This window comes from Gossypium arboreum, chromosome 5 (assembly GCF_025698485.1).
Source record: "Gossypium arboreum isolate Shixiya-1 chromosome 5, ASM2569848v2, whole genome shotgun sequence".
NCBI lineage: Eukaryota > Viridiplantae > Streptophyta > Magnoliopsida > Malvales > Malvaceae > Gossypium > Gossypium arboreum.
In genome coordinates this window covers 45,345,781-45,358,022 of record NC_069074.1, presented here as the reverse complement: position 1 = coordinate 45,358,022, position 12,242 = coordinate 45,345,781, and the positions used below count along the sequence as shown (strand labels likewise).

The 12,242-nt window shown below is 38.9% G+C and overlaps 1 protein-coding gene across 1 annotated transcript; it reads right to left on the bottom strand.

Annotated features, from left to right (window-relative positions):
• Positions 1–2,721: 2,721 nt before the first annotated feature.
• Positions 2,722–3,338, bottom strand: LOC108451172 (uncharacterized). The gene is made up of 2 exons (XM_017748902.2): positions 3,225–3,338; positions 2,722–3,102 (listed from the first exon to the last, which is right to left on the bottom strand). Exons 1-2 carry the CDS (start codon positions 3,336–3,338, stop codon positions 2,722–2,724), a joined length of 495 nt encoding a protein of 164 aa, XP_017604391.2.
• Between the last annotated feature and the right edge of the window lie 8,904 nt (positions 3,339–12,242).

Genomic DNA, 12,242 nt, shown 5'->3' with positions numbered 1-12,242 from the left:
GATTTAATGAGAAATTGGTTATGTATTTTGACTTAAGTCAAAAGCCCTTCATTTTGCATCAGGCCTAGAATAATGGCTATTATTCATTTTGGTAAATGCATATAATGTTCTTTCTATGGATGAATTGGTGTTTATTGTGGTGAAATTAGTATATTGAAATGATCTTGTGTAGGTTGTATAAAATGGGTGACAAAATGGCTTGGAAATGGCTTCTTTTTGTCCATATGGGCAAGGCACACGGGCGTGTGTCTAGGCCGTGTGTGACACACAGCTCACTCCCATGGGTGTGTGTTATGGCCGTGCGTCCCCTGCACTTAAAATTTTTGAGTCATTGCTGTACACGGGTAGGCGACATGGGCGTGTGCCACGGCCATGTCTTTAAATCAGTGTTGTACACAGGCAGGACACACAGGCGTATGCCATGGCCGTGTTTTAAAGTCAGTGTTGCACACAGGCTAAGGGCATGGACGTGTCCTGTGTCACACGGGCGTGTAGAACCATAAAGCATGAATTTTTTTAAGTTTTTCACAAGTTCTCAGTTTAGTCCCGAGCCGTCTCTAATGTATATTTTAGGCCTCTTAAGCCTGTTTAAGGGACATAATGTATGTAAACGAGAAGATTTAAGTTAAAAGAAATTTTATGGCCCGTATTTTATACTCGTATGCTTGAGTTAAGACCAGTAACACCTCGAACCCTGTCCCGGCTTCAGATACGGGTAAGGGGTGTTACAAAGACAACCCAGAAATAATTAAGAATTAAATTCTGAAACTGAGTTCAAAATAGTCTAAATATGTGTGGCCACCGTCGAGTCCCCCGCTACACTGAACCGTCAAGTATGGGGATTACCTAAACAGATCAAACAGAAAAAGGTGAGTTGTCACAAACTCAGTGTGTAATCCCCACAAAATACATGCACACATCATAATATCAAAAAATCAATCATGTATATACAGTTTGGGCCTGAGCCCATTACAAAATCAGTAGGGCCTTAGCCCACTCAGATACAGAATGCAGATCAGAATATCAGAGTCCTACCCACCAGCCTCTACACACCATCTCCATCCAGCCCTACACACCATGTGGTGATATAATCAACCCACTCATCCTTACACACCATATTGTTCCAAAGGTGGTACATAAACAGAATAATACAGCTGAGCTGCCAGATAACAGGCTTAAAGCCTTTCAGACACTTCCTCCGAAATATTAACCCTCCCCGATGCAATGCAACATGCCAAATATGACATGCAACATGCAAATAACCGATTATACATTCAGTTCAATTCACATATCATTCTCATTCAGACACCATATAATCATATCACATAAATAGGGGTTTAAGTAACGCTTACCGACCCAACAGTAGGTCCATAGTCAACTTGGGTAACCCGTGCAACCTTACAGATTATTTTAGAAAAATGAGCTCACACGCCCATGTGGCCTGCTTGGGTGGGCCCACATGCCCATGTGGCTTGCTCGTGTGGGCTCACACGCCCATGTGGCCCTCACGGCCCAAATTGGTTTTGGCTGTGTGGATCACATGACCTGGCCCAAAAATCTCACAAGCTTGTGTGGTTCACCCATGTGGGCCCACACGCCTGTGTGGCCACCACGGCCTAATTGGTCGAGCCCGTGTCTCATACACGGCTTTGCCGGCCATCACAAAGTCTTGTCATACGTGTACAGCCTAGCTCATCATTCACATGGCCTGCCACACGGGCTACCACACGCCCGTGTAGCACCGACAATAGGCTTTTTTGGCTTTTTGTTGAGACTCGTTTTCAGTGTTTTGGGTACTCACCTGGTTTCGATTCGATGTTAAAGTAACCACGAACACTTCAAAACCTAAAAATCGTCAAATTAACGCTTAGAACTATTTCAATACACAGTTAAACACGAAACTACAAAACCCATAACTAAAATAACACTTACTCTACAGCCCCAACGATTTTGACTATGGTTCCGTACGAAAAGAACCCCTTTTTTATTGATTCACGGCTGCTAAAGCAGTTTTCAAAAGACTCCAATCATTACTTTAAAAATTGAATTAACAGAATGCTAAAATCACTTACTATTATCGAATAAAAAAATGTGCGGACTCCGAAAAAGTAACGGGATTAAAGGTGAAGGTGGATTGAGAGGAAAACAAGGCAGAAAGACAGAAATTCAATGAAGGTTCGGCAGTAAAAAGAGAAAGAGAGAGATATTTGGTAGGGAAAATAGAAGAACAGAAGGGGAAAATGTCAAAAAAATTGAGAGAGTGGGAGGGGGAGCAAAAATTTGCAATCTCAACAACTCTCCAATCGCTTATTTTTCTCCCCATATCCCCACTACACTCAACCACTTAGAATCCTATTCACTTCAAACTCCTAACCGAGGCATGCTGCAAAAAGAAACCCTTGCTTACGCGGAGACTCAAACACAAGACCTCCAACATATCCACACTTTTCTTAACCACCATACCAACAGACCCATTCTGATATATTTTTACAAAGAATCAATTAAAAGCCTACTGAACTAGAGTGTGGTTTTATTCAGGAAAATTCCAAAATTTTGCCAAAGGCATGGTTTGAACTTGGAACCTCACACATACACCTAAGAACACTAGCCACTAAAGTAGATACTCAATTGTGTCATATTTAAACAAAACATAACCAAAACTTTAGGGCGTTACAACTCTACCTCCCTAAAAGAAAATTTAGGCCTCGAAATTTCACTTGATCAAAATAGATGGGGATATTGCTGACGCATCGCATCCTTAGGCTCCCACGTAGCCTCCTTAGTGCTATAATTATGCCATAAAACCTTAACCAGTGGAATAGATTTCCTCCGCAAAACTTTAACGTCACAGTCCAGAATCTGGATTGGTTCCTCCTCGAAAGTCAAGTCTGGCCTAACCTCAATTTCCTCCACAGGAACAACATGAGTAGGATCAGAGAGGTAGCGTCTCAACATAGAGACGTGGAATACATCATGAATACAATCCAATTCCGGAGGTAGCTCCAACTGATAAGTGATAGGTCCCACGCGTCTCAAAATTCGGTAAAGCCCAATAAATCTAGGGCTCAACTTGCCCTTACGGCCAAACCTCATAACCTTCTTCTACGGAGAGACTTTGAGAAATACGAAATCCTCCACAGAATACTCTATATCCTTTCTCTTGAGATCTGGTAGGACTTCTGCCTATCAGAAGCCGCTTTCAGATGATCCCGAATCAATCTAACCTTTTCCTCTATCTCAGAAACCAATTCAGGACCCAGAACACGTCGCTTACCCAACTCAGTCCAACATAAGGAAATGCGACACTTACAGCCATACAATGCCTCGTAAGGTGCCATCTGGATGCTAGACTGGAAGCTATTATTATAGGTGAACTTGGCTAACGACAGATAGTCCTCCCAGCGCCTCAAAAGTCAATCACACAGCTCTTCAACAATCCTCCAGTATCTGAATCACCCTCTCCGATTATCCATCTGTCTGAGGATGGAAAGTACTGAAGTTTAATCTTGAACTTAGAGCCTTATGCAGTTTTTTCTAGAACCGAGACGTGAAATGAGGATCCTTATTAGAGATGATCGAGACTGGTACCCCATGAAGTCTCACTATTTCAGAAATGTAGAGTTTAGCCAACTTTTGTAGAGAAAAGTCTGTCCTAACTGGGATAAAGTGAGTAGATTTGCTTAATCAATCTACGATGACCCAGACAAAATCCTTCTTAGTGGGTGTTAGAGGCAACCCACTAACAAAGTCTATCGTTACTCACTCCCATTTCCATAACAGAATCTTAACTGGCTGCAGCAACCCCGAAGTTAACTGATGCTCAGCCTTAACCTACTGACAAGTCAAATAGCAAGCAACAAAGTCAGTAACCTCGCATTCAACCCCGGCCACCGGTATAACTCCCGAAGATCTGGGTACATGTTATTCCCGTCGAGATGTATAGCATAGGGACTACTAAGCACCTTCCTTAGAATTGACTATCTGAAATCATCATCATTCGGTATATAGATTCGACCATGGAAACAAAGTACCCCATCACCGTTTATCCCAAAATCTATAGAATCTCCATTTTCAAGCTGATGAAAACACAGCTTAAGAGACTTATCCCCCAATTGCTTACCTCATATCTGTTCAATCAATGTTGGTTTAACCTGAAGTTCAGCCAACAGACTCCCATCATCGAATAGGCTAAGTCGAGCAAACATTGCTCCCAAGTTGATCACAGCCCTATAGCTCAACGTGTCGGCCACCACATTGGCCTTGCCTGGATGGTACTCAATGGTACAATCCTAATCTTTAAGCAGTTCCGCCCATCTATGCTATCTAAGATTCAACTCTTTCTGGGTGAGGAGATACTTAAGGCTCTTATGATCAATGTAAGTAGTACACTTTTCACCGCACAGGTAGTGCCTCCAGATTTTTAAAGCGAAGACTATTACAGCCAATTTCAAATAATGCATAGGATAGTTTGCCTCATGCGTCTTGAGCTAATGAGACACGTAAGCAACCACCTTACCGTCTTGCATCAGAATGCAACCCAAACCCACATGCGACGCATCAGTGTATACCACGAAGTCTTTACTGGGCTCAGGTTGTATCAGAACAGGAGCCTAAGTTAATACAGTCTTGAGCTTCTTAAAGCTCTCTTGCTGCAAATTAGTCCACACAAAAGGAACTCTCTTACGTAGAAGCTTAGTCAACGGAGCTACGATCAAGGAGAACCCTTCTACAAAGCGCAAATAATAACCTGCCAATCCTAGAACACTGCGAATCTCAGATACCGTCTTAGGCTGCTTCCAATCTAAGACAGCCTCAATCTTTCGAGGATCTACTCTAATCCCCTTAATAGAAACCACATGGCCCAAAAATGTTACTTCACATAACTAGAACTCACATTTACTGAACTTAGCGTACAGTTGTTTTTCACGTAGAATCTGTAAAACCACTCTGAGATGTTCATCGTGCTCATCCTCGGTCTTCAAATACACCAGTATATCGTTAATAAATACCACTATGAATTGATCTAGATAGGCTAGAATACTCGGTTCATCAGATCCATAAGAGTTGCTAGTGCATTGTCAGTCTAAACGACATTACTAGGAACTCGTAATGACCATAACGAGTCCTAAACACCGTCTTATGAACATCAACCTCCTTAACTTTCAACTGGTGATACCCTGATTAGAGATCAATCTTAGAGAAAATCGAATCTCTTCGAAACTGGTCGAACAAATCATCTATCTTGATCGTTAGCTTGTTCAACTGTCAGTAATCGATGCACATTTTCACAGTCTCATCTTTCTTTTTAACAAACAAAACAGGTGCTCTACACGGAAACACAGTAGGACGTATAAACCCATGATACACCAATTCCTGAATCTGAGCCGTAAGCTCCTTCGGTGCCATTTGGTAAAGGGCGATAGATACCAGAGCTATACCCGGCATGAGCTCAATCCCAAATTCCACTTCTCAGCTTGGAGGCAAACCCAATAGTTCCTCAGGGAAGACATTCGAAAAATCTCTGACAGTTTTAATGTCCTTTACCAAAGAATTCCTAGAATCAGTAACACTTACATAAGTTAAATATGCTTCATACCCATTCCTAACCAATTTTTCTGCCACCAATACTGAAATCACATTAGACAGATAATCCCTTCGTTCCCCAATCACAACCACCTCGTTATCCTATTCAGTTCTCAAAACGACCCTCTTAGTCTCGTAGTCCAGACTCACTCAATGTTTAACTAAACAATCCATCCCTAAAATAAAGTCAAACTCTCCAAACAGGAGCTTCATTAAATTAGCTAGAAATACTGTCCATTGGACCTCTAATGGAACGTCTCTATATAACTTGCTAATTCAGATAGATTGTCCCAAAGGACTCACAATAGTTACTTCACTATCAGTACTCTCAACCGGGATCCCCAAAGTTTCAGACACAGTACTAGCTACGTATGAGTGTGTAGAGCCTATGTCTATTAGTGTGAAGTAAGGTAAATCAAAAATTAAAAACGTATCCGTGATGACGTTTAGAGCATCTCGGTCCTCTCGTCGATGAGCAACATAGACAAGAGTCAGCTGCCTCACCTCAGTATGCCCAGCATCTCTGCCCAGTACTCTCTGTCTTCGGCTCACACCGTTACCACCACTAGCCTAACTAGGGCCCCTAGGTAGCTGCTGAGCTACCCTCGGTGGCTATACCGTACCAGAACCCGGAGCTTGCACCTGATCGGCCCTCAACAGGTACTCTCGAACCCAGTGCTTAGTAGACCCACATCTCAAACATGTCCCAGTCGTCCTCCAACATTCGCTCGGATGGCGTATACCAGAATGCCCACAAGGTAAAACCCCAGTAGGTGCAACAAGGTCCCCAACTCTAATCGGCCCATCAAATCTAGCCTTCTTCTTAGGCCTCATCACAGAACTCGATGGCTCAGAATCCTTATTATTCTTACCCCTCTCCTTATCCTGATTTTGGCGCTTAGTACGTTTTACCTCCTCAGCGATCTTTACCTCCTCTACTAGTGCTGAAAAGTCTCGCTCCCTCTACAAAGCTATCAGAACTTGAAAGCTGTCTTTGAGTCCATCCTCGAAATAGACACAGTGCTCATATTCAGTCGCCACCATGCCCCACGCATAACGGCTCAATCTCAGAAACTTGGCCTCATACTCAGCCATTGAACGGCCCCCTTACATGAGATTCAGAAACTCACGTCTCCTAGCATAAATGTAACTAGCATCCATATACTTATCTCGGAAAGCAGACTTATAGAAATCTCATGTCAGTCGTTCAGGTTGAGTGCCCTCCTTTATAGTTAACCACCATTGGTATGCTTCATCGTAAAGTAAGGAAATAGCGCCCTTTAGTTTCTGCTCAGGGGTAAAATCCAAGTCATCCATGATTCTATTGATGGCCTCCATGCAGTACTTGGCCACGTTAAGGGTGACTCCAATGACCCCCTAAATAGCTTAGCCTTATTGGACCAGAGTCGTTCCGTAACCGACCCACAGCACCCAAATTCAGTGTGGGGTCCAGCGACCTTTAACAAAATCTTCAGCATAGCCTGGGATAATACGTCATTCCCAGCCATACGATCATGAGACCTAGTCACTGTAACAGGTGAAATCGGCGTCTTACTCGTATCCAGATTCGGCATGCTGCCCAAAGATGAGTACTCAGCTCGAGCCCCTTTACGGCCTCTACCTTGGCCTCTAGTACCCCATCTACGGATACCTCGTGCACTCATATCTAGTCGAATTTATCTGTATTACGAATTTTATGAATTAGTTACAATTTCAATATTTATCAACAGATGTTTTATGAAAAGTTTCAATAATTCAGAGTGATTTTTCGTAAGTCGCAATCTTAGTACAGTTTTCAGTATACACTAACTAGAGTGTTTTCAGTACGGTTTACTACTTATGGTAGTTTCAGAATATACTATCTATAGTATTGCTAAATAAATAGTACAAATTTTAGAAAACTTACAAGATTGACGCCGGAGACTCTGTGAACCACACACCTAACCAGAATATTTGAAAACATTTGGAAATAATTTCTTTAAAAACCAATTTTGGAACCCAAAATTCACAGCCAAGTTTTGAACCTGGCTCTAATACCAAATGTAACACCCTAAACCCGGCCTAGACGTTATGGTCGAATTTGATAATGTCACATGGAATAAATTTCGAAATTATCGACTTAAAAACCGTTCCAGTTAATCAGTCTTTGTCTTAATTCGGAGAAAAAGGCATGTCCTTTATTATATCAAAATTTGTGTCTTTTTTTTAGCGAAAGCTTTGATAAAGTTCGTCTTTGGAAAACTGTTCGTATTTAAGAAAATCGTCATTTTGATTAAAAATCGAGTTTAGACTAAAATCCTATAAACAGACTAAACATCCAAATAAAGTCCATGAAGTCCGAAATTAAATCAAGATGATCCAAAAAATAATTAAGAAATAAATACTGAAACTGAGTTTAAAACAGTCTAAATATGTGTTGCTACCATCGAGTCCCCCGCTACACCGAACCGTCAAGTCTGGGGATTACCTAAACAGATCAAATAGAAAAGGTTGAGTTTTCTCAAACTCAGTGTGTAATCCCCACAGAATACATGCACATAGCATAATATCAGAAAATTAATCATGTATATACAGTTTGGGCTTGATCCCATTATAGAATTAGTGGGGCCTTAGCCCACTTAGATACAGAATGCAGATCAGAATATCAGAGTCCTACCCATTAGCCTCTACACACCATCTCCATCCAGCCCTACACACCATGAGGGGATATAATCAACCCACTCATCCTTACACACCATACTGTACCAAAGGCGGTATATAAATAGAATAATATAGCTGAGCTACCAGATAACAGGCTTAAAGCCTTTTAGACACTTCCTTTGAAATATCATCAACCCTCCCCGATGCAGTGCAACATACCAAATATGACATGCAACACACAAATAACCGATCATACATTTAGTTCAGTTCACATATCATGCTCAGTCAGACACCATATCATCAGATCACATAAATAGGGGTCTAAGTAACGCTTACCGACCCAACAGTAGGTCCATAACCGACTTGGGTGACCCATGCAACCTTACAGATCATTTTAGAAGAATAGGCTCACACACCCATGTGGCCTAGCTGTATGGGCCCACACGGCCCAAATTGGCTTTGCCCGTGTGGATCACATGACCTGGCCCAAAAATCCCACACGGCCCAATTGGTCGAGCCCGTGTCTCGTACATCGCCTATTCGGTCATCACACGACCGTGTCATACGAGCACGGCCTGGCTCGTCATTCACACGTTCGTGTTCAGTCACACGGCCCAGTAGGCTTTTTCGGCTTTTTGTCAAGACTCGTTTTTAGTGTTTTGGGAACACACATGGTTTCGATTCGATGTTAAAGTAACCATGAACACTCTAAAACCTAAAAATCGTCAAATTAATGCTTACAACTATTTCAATACACAGTTAAACACAAAACTATGAAACCCACAACTAAAATAACACTTACTCTACAACCCCAACCATTCTGATTACAGTTCTATGCGAAAAGAACCCCTTTCTTCCTGATTCATGACTGCCAAAACAGTTTTCACGAGACTTCAATCATTACCTTAAAAATTGAAAACAGAATGCTAAAATCACTTACTATTACTGGAGAAAAAAAACGTACGGACTCCGAAAAAGTAACGGGATTAAAGGAGAAGGTGGATTGAGAGGAAAACAAGGTAGAAAGATTGAAATTCAGCAAAATTTTGGTAGCAAAAAGAGAAAGAGAGAGAGATATTCGGCAGAGAACACAGAAGAACAGAAGGGGAAATGTCAGAAAAATTAGGAGAGTGGGAGGGGAGAGCCGAAATTTGCAACCTAGGGTATCTCAACAACTCCCCAATCCCTTATTTTTCTCCCTATATCCCCACTACATTCAACCACTTAGAATCCTGTTCACTTCAAACTCCTAACCGACGTACATCGCAAAAAGAAACCCTTGCTTACATGGAGACTCAAACATAAGACCTCCAACATATCCACACTCCACTTAACCACCAGACCAGCAGACCCATTCTAGTATATTTTTACAAACAATTAACTAAAAGCCTACTGAACAAGAGTGTGGCTTTATTCAGAAAAATTCTAAAATTTCGCCAAAGGCACGGTTTGAACTTGGGACCTCTCACACACAGCCAAGAACACTTAACCACTAAAGTAGATACTTAATTGTGTCATATTTAAACAGAACATAACCAAAAGTTTTGGGGCGTTACAATTAGAAACTCACTAGCTAAAGTTGAGATTTAATGTCTTGCATTTCTGAAATGAATATGGGTCCATTCATCCACCATGTGGATGGTTTTGATATTATATGATTTTGGTAGATGCATCTACAAAATAATCACATATGTGTTATCAATTTGCAATTTGTCGTTTGCAAGATTGCTTGTTTAAATAATTAATTTTAGATCATGCAATTAAGACAATTCATCTTGCTAATACTGATGAGTTTATATATCAGTCTTTTATTGATTGAATTTGAAAAACTTTTGTAAAAGTTTGTTACTTATGCACATCATGGTTTAGAGAAATTATTGATTGAACGCCTCTGATTAATGTCTAAACCATTACTTATGAGAACTGAACTTCCTATTTCAACATGAGATTTGTTGATTTACGTGTTGTACGCATCAAACCAATAAGTTATAAATACTCCCTATTACAATTGGTTTTTGATCAAGAGATAAAAATTTCTCATATCTGAATTTTTATATGTGCGTATATGTTCCAATTGCTCTACCGCAATGCACAAAGATGAGTGAATCTTCAAAGAAAGTTGGGAATATATATTAATTAGAAGTTTCTTTATATTATTTGACATTCAATGATGAGATGATTTGTGATTACAATTTTGATTCGATAGTTTTCCTGGCATTAGGGGGAGGGAAATAATAACTTCTAATGAGTTAGAGGGAGAGTAATTTGAACCAGAAGTTCAATAAGGATAACTCATTACAAGTTAATTGTTAGATGTATTAATGATAATAGCCAAGTGTTATATATTATCTAATATTTTAATTTGAATCAAAGTCCCAGTAGGACTATCTGTTAGAATAAATAATAGATTGATTAGTTCCAAAGATGAAAATTCTTCTAGATGTCATATAGTGGAGCCGGGTGCTCCAAAAGAGACTCAAGACATAACTAATACGTAAAACTCCAGAAGAGATTCAGGTACCTGAAACTGAATTTAAAAAAAATGAAAATAAGAGATCTCAATAAGTTTTGTCAATTCGAGAAAATATGGAACCGAATAATAAAAGTGCTCAACAATGATTTTGTATGCAATATTATTATTTAAATAATGAAATAAAAGGAAGATCTTGAATAAATCTATTGAGAAATATAGATATAATTGATCAAAATAGAAAAACGCAACTCAAGTACAATTAAATTCGTGGAGTTTTTGGACCAGAAGTCCAAATATCTAAAGGTATAAAGCTAGTGAGACTGCAAATGAAGTAGTTTTGCAAAAGCAGAATAAAAATATGAAGTTTTTTGCTATGTACTGACATTGATTATGAAGAAGATATAATATTCTTTTGTGGTGGATGCAATAACCTTTAGACATATTATTTTGACAATTCATAAAAGATTTAACTTGCGTCTAATGGTTGTCGTTACAACCTTTTATGAATCACTATATAATAAAGTTTATATTAAAATCCTTGAAAGATTTAGAATGTTAGAAGTATATTGAAATTCTCGAGAAATTGTTCATTTATATGAATTGAAATAATTTGAACATATGTGGTAAATTTGACTTAGTGAATAGCAATTGAACGAGGATTATAAAATGATCCAAAATACCTATTTGTGTTTTTATAAAAGAATCATTATTAAAGTTTGTTATGATTATTTTTGAATCTCAAGAGATCAAAATATATTTCCCCAAATTTCCCTCACTCATGACTTTTAGAAGAATGGCAATATAAATGCTTAGCAAAAAAATTCAAATAGTCAGTTGAAAAACTAGTATTTAAGATTTAGTATGTAAAATATGAGAAAATATGTGATGTTTTCATGAGGGGGAGTAAATATGCGTTGCACTTTGTTTACCTTAACCGAGGTTTTGTCCCATTGGATTTCCCTGATAAGGTTTTTAATGAGTCAACATATTATGCATATTATAGATTGTGTACTCTTTTTCCTTCTTTAGGTTTTTATCCTACGGGGTTTTTCCTAATAAGGTTTTAACAGGGCACATTATCTACCAATGGACAGTTAGGGGGGAGTGTTATGAATATCTTATTAAGTGGATGTCCATCATTTATCACGATAAAGTTTTAATGTGCTTTAAATTCTAATAGTTATTAGAATTAGATCTATACGCCTTTTATACTTCTTATGCCTATAAATAAAGACTTTGATGAAGCATTGTAATAATCCCTTTTGATCAATAATGTACATTCTCTATTGCTTTCATATTTCTGTTTTTTATTCTCTCCATCTCTCTTTATTTTATAATAAATAAATAATTTTAAACTTAAATGACATTTTATGCATTTATAAATTTTTTGTGGTAAAAGAAATAAACAAAGGTTTCAAGGCTCAAGCTACCCGTTTATAATTTTTCTGAAAACCATTTTATAAATTTTAATAAACATTTAAGTTTAAATATATTTGATAAATATGAATTTCAAATATTTAGTAATCAGTTTTTCTTATTATTTGTC

Bases quoted from the DNA above. Each gene is read 5' to 3' on its own strand.
- LOC108451172 (XM_017748902.2), bottom strand. From the start codon at position 3,338: ATGGCACCTTACGAGGCATTGTATGGCTGTAAGTGTCGCATTTCCTTA. The intron at 3,103-3,224 runs GTTAGATTGATT...GTCTCTCCGTAG, and splicing joins TTTCTGAGATAGAGGAAAAG to AAGAAGGTTATGAGGTTTGG.